General features: G+C 45.6%; 1 protein-coding gene across 1 annotated transcript in view; it reads left to right on the forward strand.

Annotated features, from left to right (window-relative positions):
* The first annotated feature begins 4815 nt into the window (after positions 1-4815).
* Positions 4816-18682, forward strand: part of LOC121559102 (mediator of RNA polymerase II transcription subunit 13-like) — a 28503-nt gene continuing 14636 nt past the window's right edge. Inside the window, exons 1-8 of the mRNA XM_041872392.2 lie at positions 4816-5526; positions 6847-7081; positions 7969-8137; positions 15323-15468; positions 15677-15874; positions 16025-16210; positions 17549-17708; positions 17809-17916. Of these exons, the coding sequence (XP_041728326.2) occupies positions 5461-5526; positions 6847-7081; positions 7969-8137; positions 15323-15468; positions 15677-15874; positions 16025-16210; positions 17549-17708; positions 17809-17916 (1268 nt within the window). The 5' untranslated portion in view covers positions 4816-5460. The remainder of the gene's footprint in view (positions 5527-6846; positions 7082-7968; positions 8138-15322; positions 15469-15676; positions 15875-16024; positions 16211-17548; positions 17709-17808; positions 17917-18682) is intronic.

An 18682-nucleotide genomic window follows, 5' to 3' on the forward strand; every position in this document is an offset into this window, starting at 1 on the left:
ATCTGGATCAAAAGAACAGGGAACAGGTTGGTCAAGCTGCACTGTGTGCAGGACTGGTCTTCGCACCAATGTTCATGTTTACATACATTGGATGCAAGAGTTTCACTAGTGACAAGCATAAAATAATCAACAAGGGTGCTTTCTGTCACTCTATACCTGAAATCGTATGGGGAGTATTTGAGAAATGTATTCTGATAGCTGTAACAGAAATCTCCAAAATAATGATGATGGATGTGAATTAATAAATCTATTTGTAGACACTAGAGTGCCCTGGAAATTAAACATTATACCCTCAAATCATCAGCTGGAGTTGAAAGTATGCCAAACTTATGTCAGAGCTCCCCAAGCAGTTATGTGTATATTTGAGATATGATTCCCCCTCCTTAACCTCTATTTACCCTTTGCTCTACCTTATGTCATATTCCCCTCTGTCACGATCGTCTGAAGAAGCGGACCAATACGCAGCGCGTGGAGTGAACATGATGACTTTATTTTATAAAGCAACCACGAAAAACAACAAATGACGATAGTGAAGTCCTCTGTAACACTGACAGAAACATGGAACAAAAACCCACAATACCCACGAGAAAAACACACAGTATAAATATGGCTCCCAATCAGAGATAACGAGCCGACAGCTGTCACTCGTTACCTCCGATTGGGAGTCACCTGAATAATCACGAACAATCACCACACATAGAAATGAAACAACCAGAATACCCAACATAGAAATACACCCAAACAAGGAAAATGAACAACCCTGGCTCAATAATAAAGTCCATGGAGCCAGAGTGTCACAGTACCCCCCTAAAGGTGCGCACTCCGGGCGCACCAGCATACAGTCTAGGGGAGGGTCTGGGTGGGCGTCTGTCCATGGTGGCGGTTCTGGTCCAGGTCGTGGTCCCCACCCCACCCTTAGTCACTATCCGCTTCCGTAGCCCCCTCCACATGACCACCCCCAACTAAACCCACCTGGATTAAGGGGCGGCACCGGACTAAGGGGCAGCACCGGACTTAGAGGCAGCACCGGACTAAGGGGCAGCACCGGGCTAGGGGGCAGCACCCGGGCTAAGGGGCAGCACCCGGGCTAAGGGGCAGCACCGGGCTAAGGGGCAGCACCGGGCTAAGGGGCAGCACCGGACTAAGGGGCAGCACCGGGCTAAGGGACAGTACCTGACTAGCTGGCGGATCCTGGCTGGCTGGCTCAGGCGGATCCTGGCTGGACGGCTCTGGCGGATCCTGGCTGACGGAAGGCTCTGGCTGATCCTGTCTGGCAGAAGGCTCTGGCTGATCCTGTCTGGCAGAAGGCTCTGGCTGATCCTGTCTGGCAGAAGGCTCTGGCTGATCCTGTCTGGCGGAAGGCTCTGGCTGATCCTGTCTGGCGGAAGGCTCTGGCTGATCCTGTCTGACGGAAGGCTCTGGCTGATCCTGTCTGGCGGAAGGCGCTGGCTGATCCTGTCTGGCGGAAGGCTCTGGCTGATCCTGTCTGGCGGAAGGCTCTGGCTGATCCTGTCTGGCGGAAGGCTCTGGCTGATCCTGTCTGGCGGAAGGCTCTGGCTGATCCTGTCTGGCGGAAGGCTCTGGCTGATCCTGTCTGGCGGAGAGCTCTAGCGGCTCCGGTCTGGCGGGACGGCTCTGAAGGCTCATGGCAGACGGGCGGCTTTGCAGGCTCAGTACAGACGGGCAGTTCAGACGGGCGTTGGGCAGACGGACAGTTCAGACGGCGTTGGGCAGACGGGCAGTTCAGGCGGCGTTGGGCAGACGGACAGTTCAGGCGCCGTTGGGCAGACGGGCAGTTCAGGCGCCCGTTGGGCAGACGGGCAGTTCAGGCGGCGTTGGGCAGACGGACAGTTCAGGCCCGTTGGGCAGACGGCAGACTCTGGCCGTCTGAGGCGCACCGTAGGCCTGGTGCGTGGTGCCGGAACTGGAGTTACCGGGCTGAGGACACGCATCTCAGGGCTAGTGCGGGGAGAAGCAACAGGGCATGCTTGGCCCTGGGGGACGCACCCGTAGGCCTGATGCGTGGTGCCGGAACTGGAGGTACCGGGCTGAGGACACGCATCTCAGGGCTAGTGCGGGAAGCAGCAACAGGGCATGCTTGGCCCTGGGGACGCACCGTAGGCCTGATGCGTGGTGCCGGAACTGGAGGTACCGGGCTGAGGACACGCATCTCAGGGCTAGTGCGGGAAGCAGCAACAGGGCATGCTTGGCCCTGGGGACGCACCGTAGGCCTGATGCGTGGTGCTGGAACTGGAGGTACCGGGCTGAGGACACGCATCTCAGGGCTAGTGCGGGAAGCAGCAACAGGGCATGCTTGGCCCTGGGGACGCACATAAGGGCTAGTGCGGAGAGCCGGAACAGGGCATGCTGGACCCTGGGGACTCACATTAAGCCTAGTGCGGAGAGCAGCAACAGGACGCACAGGACTCGGGGAGACACACAGGAGGCTTGGGGGCGTGGTGTAGGCACTGGTGGGAAAGGGCTGGCGACGCGCACCGTATCCCTGGTGCGAGTGGCCGGAACAGGCCGGGCTGGGCTGGCGAAGCGCACCGTATCCCTGGTGCGAGTGGCCGGAACAGGCCGGGCCGGGCTGGCGAAGCGCACCGTATCCTTGGTGCGAGGGGTCGTAACAGGCCGGACCGTACTGGAGGCACACACCACTGGCTCTACCCCGGGAACTGGAACGGGCCGGACCGGACTGGATACACACCTCAGTCTCTCACGCCGTGCCTCTACATCTCCTTTCCCTACTTTGGCCAGTGACCCCCGTAACCTGGTTGCCTCTTGAATTCGCCCCCTTCTCTGCCTCCGTTAGCCCCGTCGTCCAAGCCATGTGCCCCCCAAAAACTTTTTGGGGTTGCCTCTCGTCCTTCCAACGATGATGGCCCTGCTGACGCCGTTGCTCCTCTCTCGCCAGGGCCTTGATCTTCCCCCAAGGTCCCTTGCCCCCGAGCATGTCCTCCCAGGACCACGATTTGCCCACCTGGGCCATCGCCAGCCTCTCGAGCTCCCTTACCAGGCGCTTCCTCCCATGTCCAGCTGTCTTGCTCCTGGACACGCTGCTTGGTCCTTCTATGGTGGGTTTTTCTGTCACGATCGTCTGAAGAAGCGGACCAATACGCAGCGCGTGGAGTGAACATGATGACTTTATTTTATAAAGCAACCACGGAAAAACAACAAATGACGATAGTGAAGTCCTCTGTAACACTGACAGAAACATGGAACAAAAAACCCACAATACCCACGAGAAAACACACAGTATAAATATGGCTCCCAATCAGAGATAACGAGCCGACAGCTGTCACTCGTTACCTCCGATTGGGAGTCACCTGAATAATCACGAACAATCACCACACATAGAAATGAAACAACCAGAATACCCAACATAGAAATACACCCAAACAAGGAAAATGAACAACCCTGGCTCAATAATAAAGTCCATGGAGCCAGAGTGTCACACCCTCTGAAAAATAACAGGGGAAAACTAATGTCATTTTTTAATTTGGGTGAAGTATCCCTTTATAATACTCACCAGAAATCTGGATCAAAAGAACAGGGAACAGCTTGGTCAAGCTGCACTGTGTGCAGGACTGGTCTTCGCACCAATGTTCATGTTTACATACATTGGATGCAAGAGTTTCACTCGTGACAAGCATAAAATAATCAACAAGGGTGCTTTCTGTCACTCTATACCTGAAATCGTATGGGGAGTATTAGAGAAATGTATTCTGATAGCTGTAACAGAAATCTCCAAAATAATGATGATGGATGTGAATTAATAAATCTATTTGTAGACACTAGAGTGCCCTGGAAATTAAACATTATACCCTCAAATCATCAGCTGGAGTTGAAAGTATGCCAAACTTATGTCAGAGCTCCCCAAGCAGTTATGTGTATATTTGAGATATGATTCCCCCTCCTTAACCTCTATTTACCCTTTGCTCTACCTTATGTCATATTCCCCTCTGAAAAATAACAGGGGAAAACTAATGTCATTTTTTAATTTGGGTGAAGTATCCCTTTATAATACTCACCAGAAATCTGGATCAAAAGAACAGGGAACAGCTTGGTCAAGCTGCACTGTGTGCAGGACTGGTCTTCGCACCAATGTTCATGTTTACATACATTGGATGCAAGAGTTTCACTCGTGACAAGCATAAAATAATCAACAAGGGTGCTTTCTGTCACTCTATACCTGAAATCGTATGGGGAGTATTAGAGAAATGTATTCTGATAGCTGTAACAGAAATCTCCAAAATAATGATGATGGATGTGAATTAATAAATCTATTTGTAGACACTAGAGTGCCCTGGAAATTAAACAGTATACCCTCAAATCATCAGCTGGAGTTGAAAGTATGCCAAACTTATGTCAGAGCTCCCCAAGCAGTTATGTGTATATTTGAGATATGATTCACCCTCCTTAACCTCTATTTACCTTTTGCTCTACCTTATGTCATATTCCCCTCTGAAAAATAACAGGGGAAAACTTGCACAAATGCAAACATTTAGTACATATAGTAAAACTGTCCCATTGTGCCCTGTGACATGTGCATTTTTGAGGAGGATTACCTGCGATGTTCAGGTACAGCCTCAGGACTGACTGGGACCAGGATGAGAGGTTCCGTTCTTACTATTTCCATTAGATTATGGCTGACTAGAGCCTTAAAGCATGATGATCATTATAGGATGAGATTGGCTTGATACAAATATATCCTTGGTTTGATCAGTAAACTCAGCTACGAGCCATCAGTTATAGTGTGACGCCACCCACCCATTACCACAAATTGGCCAATGGGAGTTGGGAGGCAGAGTTGTTCTCCTGGCCGCCATTAAAGAATTCAATCCATGAATTCAAATGGAAACCTGCAGGACCCGAGAATCAGTAAACGCAAATGCAGTTTACCCTTACATCATGATGTCAGTATTTTAGTGAAAGTTGTAATAGTTTTATCGGATTCCGGTGACTTTGGGGAATAGATGGGTGGTGTTAGCTAACTGTTTTATTTAGTCTGACTTGGCTATGTTAGCTAGCTACGTTAGTTAAACTCGGGGAGGGGAGAGTGTCTTTGCTCTGAACTTGTTTAAGATTAGATCACTTTATGGTGAGGTTGTTTTATGGTTCGTGTATATATTTTATTTAACGTATTGTGAAGTAAAGTAAGAACGGACTTCAAGTGGGGGTTGATGAATTTGTTAGCGTAGAAATCTAACTAGCTAGTTGTGTTAGCTGGCTAGCTAACCGTAGCTGGCTATCAAGACAGCGAGACTGTTTAGCTAGCTAGAAGCTAGCGAAGTGGCTAGCCATCAACCGGTTGTATAAATAACTAGCCAGTTAGCATCTTAGTTTTCTGGGGTGGTTGACTAAATACTCAATATCCAGATCAAATAGCTTAAAACTTTGCTGAATATTGCTCTTCTCGGTGAATGAGACGATGGATTGTTCAACCACGCTGTGAGGATGAGTTCATGTTTTGTACCAAACGGGGCCAGTTTGGAGGACTGCCACTCCAACCTATTTTGCCTGGTAAGTGATTAAACTCTGTTAGCATGCTAACGGTAGCTAGCTCAAACTGAGGCCAGAAAGCCATTTTGGCTAGGCTGTCAGCAAGCTAAACCTCTTGACTACAGCTGACTAGAGGCGTCAAGGCCTGATCTAGATTGCTGGCTAATGCAATTTTGCAAGTGAGTTAACGTTAGCTAGCTTATTTAGCTAGCTAACATTAATACTTGGTTGATACGATGTTAGTTTATAGCAAGTGAAGTACACCAGATTCAACCACAAACTTACTTAGCTAGCTATCATTTCGCTTGCTAACTAATATGGCTAATGTTGGCTAACTGGCTTGCTAGGTTCAGGTTGTTTTATGAGGTTGTCTGTTATTGTGAGATGTTTATGATTCTTCTTTACCTCAGCACCATTGGCTATATATTTGATTTCAATTTCATCTATCCAACTACTTAGCAACTAGTCGTAGTGTACATTAGCGTTTTATTTACAACTTGATGTTTGGTTAGCCATAACTTTTTAGGCCAACAATATCATGAGTCAGCCTATGACTAGGTCTACAGTAGTTTTCTTCAGTGAGCATTCCTATTGCCAATGCTGTCAACTACAACTCACGCAAGCTAGTGAGTTGCACACTTCCTCATTGTAGTATTATGTGGTACTCCCTTATGGATAGAACTTTCAGCAGTGTACCCAGATAAGTGTACCTTATCCCAACTATAGGCTACTATAGATATTGGACTGAGGGTCTACTGGCCAATAGTTTTAGTGATTCTGAAACTGTATATTTTATTGAAACTAGGATATAATAAATATTTTGTCATATTTTGAATTGGTACTATATTCTTGTTCTGGAAAATGTGTTGTATAGCATTTGAAGGTATTCTATATTGAATATTCTAGGTAATATCCATTGGCACTAAATACTTTGATAGAAAGGGGTTTCCCACCCATCGAACCCTAAAGTCTAATGAGTTGGAAGGTTAGGTTGCGTTGCTCAGAACAGCTGCATCCGTTACATTTTGTATTTGGAGGTGCTTCACACTGATTGGACAGAGCAGTTGTTAAAGTTGTCCCGGGAGTTAGGCTACTACTGCTTTGCATTCAGCCGGCTTGCATCCTGTCTCTGGGACGCACTTTTGGAGATCTGAAAGAATTTGGTTGGTATAAGCAATATGGTGAAACTTCCACCTAGCCTATCAGAGGGCAAGGTGGAGCTATTACCATATTAGTTGCACCTGTCAAATCCTCTCAGATCTCTACAAGTGCATAAGGTGTAGTGTCCATTTGGGATTGGGCCTTTGTCTCAGCTCTCTCTTTTCTCACCCCGTCCCCCAGGCTGACCTGACTGGGATAAAATGGCGACGTTTTGTGTGGCAGGGGCCCACCTCCTCACCCATCCTGTTCCCTGTGACAGAGGAGGACCCCATCCTGTGCAGCTTCAGCCGGTGCCTGGCGGCCGACGTGCTAAGCGTGTGGCGGAGGCACCACACCCCGGGCCGCCGCGAGCTCTGGCTCTTCTGGTGGGGGGATGACCCCAGCTTCGCCGAACTCATCCACCACGAGCTGTCAAGTAAGGGCTAGCCTCTGCCACGTGAAGGGATGCTTGTGGCTCACATGGCATTGGAGTTAGGATAAACTCTCAGTTGACTGTTGGGAGAGAGGCTGCCAGTGTCATGCGAGACACTGCTCAGTTGAGGACCCACAGTAGTCCACAGCCTGACGCACTTCAATGACTACCTGCATCTTTCATTACCAAAAGCTGCAAGTAGTCGGGCCTACAGTTTTGAGTTCTGCTTGTTGTTGGGAGGGGGTTTGCGCACCACGATACCAGTCAGCTGAACGCATAAATCATAAAATCTCCCATCTGCTTTTTCATTGGGGTCGCAGCTCTTGTTACAGTAGTTAGCTGCCTACAGGGTAAACATAAGGGGCTGCCTGGTGGCTAGATCTTATAGGCCTTGCCACTGATAAAACAAAACAAAGCTAACATGTTTTTGTTTAGTATCTATCCAACACTAGTCAGGTGAAATTCCCCGTTGTATCCCCACCACCCGTCAAACTGTTGCAACAACAGTTCATCATGAAAGCTTAAAGGGAAACTCCATTCAAAAATGATATTTTGGATATGATGCATGTGGGTGGTGACCCTTTGCTTCTTGAATGTCCAATATCATGAAAGCTAGACAGCTTGAATGCTGTTTTTGAGTGGAGTTTCCCTTTAACATATTATTTACATGGTTGCATAATGTGTTGTTTCATTGTAAACATTGGCAGATGGTAAAAAATTCCTGTCCGATCTTTTCTGAAATGTTCAAACCCATGACAAAAGGCAACACTACCAATCCTTGAGTTTATGTTTACAGTTTAAAGTTGTGATGTAAATGGCATATTATTATTATTGATGTTGGTGGAGCATTCAGCAGGTATCTGACTGTCTTTTCTCTCTCCCTGGCTCAGGTGAGGAGGATGGCGAGTGGGAGAGCGGCTTGTCCTACGAGTGCCGCACACTCCTGTTCAAAGCTGTCCACAACTTGCTGGAGCGTTGCCTCATGAACCGCAGCTTTGTCCGTATTGGCAAGTGGTTCGTCAAGCCCTACGAGAAGGATGAGAAGCCCATCAAGAAGAGGTAAGAGTCCCCATAATAACCCTATTCTGTAACCAGTGCATGGATATCTTCATCAGTATTGCGGAGTGCTCTGGTGACTGTTTCTAGTAAATTTCTACAGCAGGTCAACCAGGCATCCTGATCCAGTGTACTTCCTTATTGGTTTTAGAAATGTATTGCACTGGATTAAAACGTCTGCCAAGAATAGTAAATTGGTTGGCCACAAATGTAGGCCTACAGTAAATTGAGTGAATGCCAATGAAAGTTGTTAATGATGTGCATTAGTGTCTAGTGTGAAATTCAGCCATTTCTGACATGCTAACCACACCGTTCGCGTTACGTGCGCGAGCGTTGCAAAATAAATGTACACATACAGTGAGGGAAAAAAGTATTTGATCCCCTGCTGATTTTGTACGTTTGCCCACTGACAAAGAAATGATCAGTCTATAATTTTAATGGTAGGTTTATTTGAACAGTGAGAGACAGAATAACAACAACAAAATCCAGAAAGACGCATGTCAAAAATGTTCTACATTGATTTGCATTTTAATGAGGAAAATATGTATTTGACCCACTCTCAATCAGAAAGATTTCTGGCTCCCAGGTGTCTTTTATACAGGTAACGAGCTGAGATTAGGAGCACACTCTTAAAGGGAGTGCTCCTAATCTCAGCTTGTTACCTGTATAAAAGACACCTGTCCACAGAAGCAATCAATCAATCAGATTCCAAACTCTCCACCATGGCCAAGATCAAAGAGCTCTCCAAGGATGTCAGGGACAAGATTGTAGACCTACACAAGGCAGGAATGGGCTACAAGACCATCGCCAAGCAGCTTGGTGAGAAGGTGACAACAGTTGGTGCGATTATTCGCTAATGGAAGAAACACAAAATAACTGTCAATCTCCCTCGGCCTGGGGCTCCATGCAAGATCTCACCTCGTGGAGTTGCAATGATCATAAGAACGGTGAGGAATCAGCCCAGAACTACACAGGAGGATCTTGTCAATGATCTCAAGGCAGCTGGGACCATAGTCACCAAGAAAACAATTGTTAACACACTACGCCGTGAAGGACTGAAATCCTGCAGCGCCCGCAAGGTCCCCCTGCTCAAGAAAGCACATATACATGCCCGTCTGAAGTTTGCCAATGAACATCTGAATGATTCAGAGGAGAACTGGGTGGAAGTGTTGTGGTCAGATGAGACCAAAATCGAGCTCTTTGGCATCAACTTAACTCGCCGTGTTCGGAGGGGGAGGAATGCTGCCTATGACCCCAAGAACACCATCCCCACCGTCAAACATGGAGGTGGAAACATTATGCTTTGGGGGTGTTTTTCTGCTAAGGGGACAGGACAACTTCACTGCGTCAAAGGGACGATGGACGGGGCCATGTACCGTCAAATCTTGGGTGAGAACCTCCTTCCCTCAGCCAGGGCATTGAAAATGGGTTGTGGATGGGTATTCCAGCATGACAATGACCCAAAACACACGGCCAAGGCAACAAAGGAGTGGCTCAAGAAGAAGCACATTAAGGTCCTGGAGTGGCCTAGCCAGTCTCCAGACCTTAATCCCATAGAAAATCTGTGGAGGTAGCTGAAGGTTCGAGTTGCCAAACGTCAGCCTCAACCTTAATGACTTGGAGAAGATCTGCAAAGAGGAGTGGGACAAAATCCCTGTATCGCTGTGCCACTAGAGATCCTGGTTCGAGTCCAGGCTCTGTCGCAGCCGGCCGCGACCAAGAGACCCATGGGCGGCGCACAATTGGTCCAGCGTCGTCCAAAGTAGGGTAGGGTTTGGCCGGCAGGGATGTGGGTTCGTTTCCCAAGGGGGGCCAGTATGGGAAAAAAATAAATATGTATGCATTCACTAACTGTAAGTCGCTCTGGATAAGAGCGTCTACTAAATGACTAAAATGTCAATGTTTTGCAGAGGGGTCAAATACTTATTTCCCTCATTAAAATGCAAATCAATTCATAACATTTTTGACATGTGTTTTTCTGGATTTTGTTGTTGTAATTCTGTCTTTCACTGTTCAAATAAACCTACCGTTAAAATTATAGACTGATCATGTCTTTGTCAGGGGATCAAATACTTTTTTCCCTCACTGTACAAAAAATAATAATTTCATCCAAACTGCTCGCGCACGTCAATGTGCGTCTGCATAGCCAGGCGCTAAAATAGAACTTGGTTCTATTTTTGAAGCTTGACGCGCTGCAAGTCCCGCCTCTCCCATCTCCTCATTCGTTTTTAGGATCATATACCCACCTGGGTGATTGAAAGATGAACTGAGGTCCACACTCCAGTCCAGTTGGTGGTGGTAATGCACCTTAAAGTTGGTTGCCAACCGCCATATAAAGTCCAAAGAAGAAGACTGAAGGAGGAGAGATTACCAGAAACTAACTAGGTTTACCCTTTTATCTGTGGATTAATTGTCAGAGTAGAGGACCTTGTTCATTTCAGGTAAAATTACAACCCAATGTTTATATCCCAGGACAAATTAGCTAGCAACAGCAAGCTAGCTAACTAAATTGCAATGAATGTTTCGTGCGTTTCGACCTGTCCCCAAATTAATATAATTAGTTCAGAGTTCGTTTTGATATTGCAACCTGCTCATCCTGATCGCGTCTGGTGTGGATGGTCAAAATCAACATGCGTGCGATGGCGCACGCGGACCCGTGCCCGGTCTAGTCAGCATGTGAATGTGATAGTTTTCGTCTTACTTGATGTTCGGGCATATGCTTTGTAACACATAGGCCATAGAAATGTGCACACTTTGTCATTGACTCCCTATCTGACGCTATTGTCCCTTATGATTTATTCTTGAAATAAACCCTGAGGTTCATTGGATAGATGGATTCATTGAAATCCCCCTAGGACACTTGGCTCTTCAAAGGCAGCATATGTTTAGTATTTATTCACATGTTCACTTCAGTATCCTTTTCTGTTAATAGCCCTGCTGGATTACTTCTTGGATGTCTGGAGAGTTTCCTGTTGTCCATAGAGAGTATTTTAGTAATGGCAGGTGAATGTATGCTTGTTCACATAAGTCAGCCTGCACAGATTCTGATCTATAAATGACCTCCGATTCCAAACAACTACTACACTGCCATGAGTTATTTTGGAAATATTAGGGAATCTATGCAGCGCCTATCTCAGGCTGAACAAGCAGCAGCAGTACATGCATACTGTATTAATTCTTGCCCTGTTATGCGTCAGCATGCTTCAGTTTGCCTGGCACCTAGCTGTACTCGGCTAGGCTAACCAAACGAGTGTGCTCGCATACGCCATTAAAAGACCTTCGCTTGAAAAACGAGAAAAAATCGGCAATAGTACGGTTTGTAAATTTGAGATGCCGTAGAAGATCTTAGTTGCGCAATTTTACATCTAAGATGTTTGGTGCACTATTTCTCAATGAAAGAATGTGCATGAAAACAAGTCTCCTTGAATGACAACAAATACTTTATTGAAGAATCCCTGCTGTCGACCAATCACAGATGAAGGGGCATAGACTTCGGCTACCGACTTCGGCTTGCGGCGAGAGAAAAAATGTGTGCCCGAACAGCGGAAGTTCAAAACCCTTACCGAAGTCCAAAACGAACAAAACCATCACAAAATGTCGTCATAATATATGCAAGAACTCTTCGCAGCTGTTTCGGCTGGGAAGCATGCGGGCGCCTTTAAGGGGAATGACATCACAGTTTTGGCTTCCCCCTGCACTTGAATGGGGCCTGGGGGAATCCTGAAGAGCCCTGATGGGCTAATTTGATCCCTGCCTGTTTCGCCTGCCCTGGTAATTCAAGCAGTGCTGCTGTTTTAAGCGTTTCCTTTTTGCTCAGAGCTGCCCCCCCACCACCACAGGAGAGTACGTTTTCAGTCAGCAGGGCGAGAGCGTAGAATTGAGGTGATTGCAGTGCATGATCACTTGAGGGTTAAGCTGTCACGGTGTGTTTACGGGTGTGAAGTGTGTGAGAATTGGCATCTTGGGGTTCAGGATGAAGACATCTACAAGTGGATGTTGAAGAAGAGCAGTGCCTGCTTGGACTGGATGAAAATGAGAGTTGGTGAGAGATTCAGCGGTCTCACTGTCACCTGTACTCTCTGTCTGGTAAACAGGGCTGTCTTTGGAAAATGCTGAGTCTGCACTGTGGTTTTACACCAACCATGTCAACAGGAACTATTTTGGTGTGTTTAGCCTCTTTGCTGTGCAGCACTATTGAGGAAATAAAGCCTTGTTGTTTCAACATTTCAATTCTATAATAGTCTCTGTTATTTTTAAGTAGGCGATCACATTTTGGCCTATTTAAGGAAAGTAGGTGTTTTGGAGGATCACTTTGAACTGAAACTAAAATAATCTTCTGTCTGTTGTCCGTGCTGGTTGAAGGCCAGGGCTCAGGCCTCCATGACCATTTTCCTCATAGTAAGCAGCCATTGTGACCTGGAAGTAGATTTTAATGACATAGAAGTCAGTATGTGAGCGGAGTAGAGCTGGAGCAGAGCGAGGAGCGGAGCGTGCCCAGTAGCGCTCACTTCACCAGCTCATGGCATGCCCGCCCCAGAATGCATTTGTAGTCTACTTGTGTGCTGCTATAGCCCCTTGCTTTAGCTACTGGCATGGAGTTTGCTACATATTTTCATAAAGAAACTGATAAAGCACACAAGTGCTAAATCAAGGTGACTTACAAAGATGAGGACCAAGAGCAAGAGAGGGAGTGCGGTGATGTAGTGTTCACAACTAAATAATAATTGTGGAATCTGAAAAGACACGTATCCCAAAAGCATGATGGTGTACTTACTATGTGCACATGCTAAAAGAAAGGAAAGAGGTGGGTAGAAAACCAAGTGTGTCATTGTAGCAAAGTATTTATAAACAAAAAATCTGATCTCTTAAACGTTAAGTTAATTTCCGTTCTATTATCTATACAATAGGCCATAATTGACTTTGGCCCAATAGGCCTGGCATATTCCCACGTTCAAGGAGCTTTCCATTTTGATTGGGTTATTTTGCCTAAAAACCATTTAGGCCTACCTATAAAAAATTAATTAAAAAATGCATCTCTGCCCAGCCTGACAAGGGTTAAGTGAGCAGTATGTCAAGAAGCAGTGCGGCTTGGCGGGGTCGTGTTTCGGAGGACGCGTGGCTTTCGACCTTCGCCTCTCCTGAGTCTGTATGGGAGTTGCAGCAATGGGCAAGACTGTAACTACCAATTGGATATCACGAAAAGGGGGTAAAAAGTACACATAAAATAATAGTTCAAAGGCACTAAAGTAATTTTTCGTTTAATTTGTATTTAATTCTAAGTAAGTCGCAGCCTATATGTGTAATTTATAGACTAATGATTTAATACAACAAAATATTTAAATGCTAAGGGCCCTATGTCCCTACCAGCCTAGTGTGTCGCACTCACAAATGCTTCACAATGTATTTCTTTGTAGCTTTCCTGTCTGGCTCCTGACCTATTTAGTGTTTATATGCTGTTTTAATATGACATGTAGCCTATTTGAAATTATGTTCGCTTCTTATATTCACAGTTTCATGTTTATTAGAGTACGTTTCATTCAAATCCATATGGTTTGGTTTCAATACTTAAAAACCAATTGGTAGGTCCAGGTAGTCACAAAAATAAATGGGTGTTGGTTAAATGTGGATTTTAAAGAACTGAGCACATTTGGAGTGGCAGTTTTTTTTTTTTTTCATCCTGTGGGCGCGTTTTAGCGGAGCGCCCTCATCGGGATTTCCAACTGCTCAGCTCTGCTCACACGCTCTGATAGAAGTGCACAACAAATATGTGAGGAATGTTGTTTCCGCTGTCTGGTCCCCTCACTCCCTTCCCTGCTCTCCTTTCCTCACACCGCTCCTCTGACATTCATGGACAATTAGCTTTCTCTGTGGTGAAGACATGGGCCTGTCGCTCTAGGAACAGACCAATAGCCTGTCATAAACTGAAGCCTGTATGTGACTAGTGTATTTCTGGGATGTTGAGACTATTATCCTTTCAGCAAAGTACTGGAGCTGCTATCTATGTAACACAGACTGTAAAAGTTTTGATTGTAAAGATTAGTTTGAAATTGGTAACCCTGTCATGTGCCTTCTCGTGCCAACATTCCCATCTTTGATTCAACCTTATAGAAAGTCAAGGTTTTTGTAATGACTTGACTTGAAAACAGGGATTTTTCTGCCATTGTAATCCTTGGGTGGGCCACATAAGCGTCCAAACAGCGTAATATATATATATTTTTAAAAATCAATTTCGGGATGGAAAAACTCTTTCAGTGTTAATTTACACGACTAAAACCAGATATAAAGTATGTAGAAAATACAATTTTTTATAATAAAATCTGTGAGAACTACAATCACCAAAATAAAATCTAGACTGTGAGAATTGAACATTCCAAAAACAATGAATTTAGCCGTCTTGATTTTATTATGTTTGCGCATAAGAACACAGCATTAGCCATGGCAAAATGCATGCAATTGCAGGAAATTAGCTTTAAAACTGTAACATTGTCTCTCTGCTCCATGGCAGAATATGTAGAAAAGTATGAAATTAGCTATAAAACTGCAAAAAAATTATCTCCACTGGCTTAAAATTTCTAAAATATCTCTAAACAACCAAGGTGGTGGTGTAAAGAAATTCAGCAGCGCCGACCGCACCCATTGCCATGGCACGCCCACCACCTACGCTCCTTTTTGATCCAGAAAAAAACCCTAAAATAGTTTGGGTTTTTAATCGGTACATTTACTGTTGTGTTAACTGTTCAGTGCACGTATAACATGAGTGAGACGATTGTAGTAATCCAGTGTATCCTGACTTGCTCCATCCGTCAAGAAATCATGCATGCAGATCTTTACTCTGCATACAGCAGCAAAGCTTTGTTTACCTTTCAGTTTCATTTCCAGCCTCAACCCTGCTAACAGCCTCATAGGACTGTAGATTGTTTTGGTATAGTATTTTTCTTTCATGTCTGATGTACCATGTCAGGTCAAGGACAACAGACCTCACTGTTCAACCCTTTTAATTCCTCACCTGTGTCATTTTGTCAGTTAATCCAAATGAGAATAAATAATTATTTTGCTTTCTGTTATTTTTCTGTATCTAATAAGACATTGAATCTTTTATGTTTCACTCTGATTGCTTCTCTGAGGAATGTCGTACGTATATTTCCAGATGGATCTGAGATTGACCAAGTTTTTCCATCCCTTCTGCAGTGAGCACCTGTCGTGTGCGTTCACCTTCTTCCTGCACGGGGACAGTAATGTGTGCACCAGCGTGGAGATTGCCCAGCACCAGCCTGTCCAGCGGCTGAGTGAAGAGCACCTGAGCCTGGCACAGCAGAATGCCAGCCCCCTGCAAGGTGGGTCTAACCAGCCATGGCCTAGTCCTATTGAGTCTACCTGGCATTGGTTAAATACTGTAATGTCCATAGATATGAATGTTATTTTTTTGTCAAAGGCAATGCCTCTGCAGTAATATTTATAATTCAAGTATAGTCCTGCCTGCTCTCTGCTGTCATAATTCATTTATCTCTAGTCACGACTCTATCCCCTCTCTCCCTTCCACAGTCATCTTGAGTCCATACGGTCTGAACGGGACGGTCACGGGCCAGTCCTTCAAGATGTCTGACCACCCCACACAGAAACTCATTGAGGAGTGGAGGCAGTTCTATCCCATCAGCCCCAGCGCCAAGGACCGCCCAGAGGACAAGATGGAGGATACAGACTGGGAGGATGACTCACTAGCAGCCGTGGAGGTCCTTGTTGGTAAGATGGGGGTAGTGGGGTTGTTGCTACAGTTGAGTGTGTATTCTGTGTGGATGTGTTATTTTAGTGGTTAGTATGTGGTATTGCAATTGTGTGTGTGTCTGAAGGAGATTGTCTTCTGACTAAATGTGTTGTGCTGATCTGTTCCAGCGGGAGTGAGGATGGTGTACCCTGCCTGTCTAGTACTGGTGCCCCAGTCAGACCTCCCTGCCTTGGCCCCCCAGGGCTCAGCCAACCCCTCAGCCATCCTGTGTGGGGGCCAGGGGGCCCACAGAGACCCTCCTATGTCCTCTGTCACCCTTACCCCTCCCACATCACCAGAGGAGGCCCAAACAGGTAGCCTTACCATTTACTAATGAGTCTATTAGGACCACAAACACTGCAAGTGTAATAGGGTATGAGTAGCTGTCTGGCTTCAGTGTCCATCTTTGAATTATTAAACATTGATGCGTTCAGGTTCAATTATTTTATAAAGTCCATTTTACATCAACCGTTGTCACAAAGTGCTTATACAGATACTCAGCCTAAAACCCCAAAGAGCAAGCAATGCAGATGTAGAAGCACAGTTCTAGGAAAAACTCCCTAGATAGGCACATATACATGAAACTCATAACTTATTATACACTAAGGCTGAGTATTATATTCATTTATACAACGGGTGGGTCTAATCCTGGATGCTGATTGGTTAAATACCGCCTTCCAGCCGGTGTCTATTACCACTGGCTAAATCTATGACGTTGAAATGCCTATTTACTCTGTTCCATCTGACTGCACAATCCACTGTCTCATCAGCCCAGCCAGGCAATTTATATACTAGATCTACACTAAAAAGCGTCTAGACATTATCTGCTCTTTCTTTTAGACTAACAGTGGAGATTTGTATTAACCTTGCTGTCTGTCTCTGACATTTGCAACATTGTTTAAAAAATTGAAATTTGATTTCCATCTGTCCCATAGTAATGAACGTGTCTGAAGTTGGGATGAGCCAGTCGAAAATCATGAATCAGCATAATTTGTATGGATATATACAAAGAAATGTCAATAGCAAAAAAACACAATGCAGCTAGTTTGCTGTCATTCCAGCATCAGTTTGAAGTGATTGTTTTAGCTGTGCAGTTGGCTATCTCTTCTGAACAGTGGCCTGGCGAGAGAGCAAATGTTCTATGCCAGGCGAAATCGCGCATCATTAGCTCATTGTTATGGATGTATCCCAAAAGAATTCACTAGAAACACAGCTTTAACAATATTCAGCTACTTTGCTGTTATTCTGGCTGCACTGTTTGACGTGACTGTGTTAGCTAGTTGGCTGGCTAGCAAGCAAGAGATAAGAACGTTGCCAGCCACCATAGATTTAGAACAAAAAGACTTAACGACTGGGTCATGTCTCTGGCAACCGAACCGATAGAATGAACGACCAGCCGGCTTGGGTAGCAACCCTAGATTTGTGTCGGGACTATATCTTGTGGAAGGATGAAATAGTATGAATAAATTAATCAGAATAATTGTTTTTAATGAGAATATGTCAATCATTATTTGAGTATGTTGGTAACTCGTTGTATAAAAGCGATAATGCCCTCGAAGCCAGTGTTTCGTCTCGGGGCCAATACTGTATATCCTCCAAACACCGGCTTCTCTGGCATTATCACTTGTGTTTCTCTATCTTTTTCGCTGTAGATTCTCAGGCAGCCCAGAGGTGGTTGAAGCTCTGCTCGAAAGTGGATGGTTTCAACTCCAACAGTAGCGGTATCCACGGCAGCAAGATCCCCCGCAGGCTGGCTGCCCAGGTGGTGGAGAGCGTGTGGCAGGAGTGCACTACCAACCGGGCCCAGAGCAAGTATGTACTCTACCCGTCACTTCACCCTACTGATTCATATCATACTACCGGTCTATTGAAGGAGAGTGTCTGCTGAGCTCTGTTTCTGGTTCTTTGTCAGGAGGAAGTTTGCTACATTGACCAACGGCACCTGTGAGGAGGAGGGGGACAAAACAGGAGTGTGGGATTTTGTGGAGTCATCGCGTAGGGCACACTGCAACTGTTCAAGGTACTGTGGATCACGTTTGATTATAACAGTGGGGGTTGTTTTAGGCCAGGGGTGTCAAACTCAATCACCGCCCGGGCCATATTGAAAAAACACATAGCATTTTAACATAAATAAAAGGAGATAAATAATATTTGTCCAGCCTTTGCTTGCAGATGTGCATTGGCTAATATGCTTAGACCCTAATTACAAATATTTTAAGTGTTTTGTTGCAGGTTTTGTTTTTTGGTTATTCATTGTCAAGCTTTAAAAACCGAAGCCAGACTTCAACATTTTAGTAGCGTAGGAGGCACTGCCTGTGCACTTACCTTCCGCTGCGCGCGATAAATGGGACCGCACAATTGATGTACATCAGGCTGTAATTTCATAAAGTAGATGACTCAACTGTTAACTCATTTATACTTGCGTGTGTCCTTTAGTAGTAACTTATACTTGCGTGTGAATCCTTTATCTAAGAACATTTTGACAACCATGATGCCATTTTCTGTAGGCTACATCAATGACCCATTGGAACTGAAACTTGGCATCAACATTTAGCCTACAACTTAAACTTTCGGTCTGGTAGAAGATTCGGTCAGTGCCGTTAAGGAAAACAGTTGTTTAGTGAGGTGATCCAGCACACTGGCTGGCTCCTGGTTGGGTGGGTGTGGGTGTGGGAGGAGGGTTGTGTGTGTGTGGCAATGCAATGCACTGCCTTTGGAGCGCATCAAGTTGGCAGTGCTTGCTGGGACTTGTAGTGCAGCGCGTCGTGGGCTGTATGGAAGCGGGC

The sequence above is a fragment of the Coregonus clupeaformis genome, chromosome 5 (genome assembly GCF_020615455.1).
Source record: "Coregonus clupeaformis isolate EN_2021a chromosome 5, ASM2061545v1, whole genome shotgun sequence".
In the NCBI taxonomy this organism is placed as follows: Eukaryota; Metazoa; Chordata; class Actinopteri; order Salmoniformes; family Salmonidae; genus Coregonus; species Coregonus clupeaformis.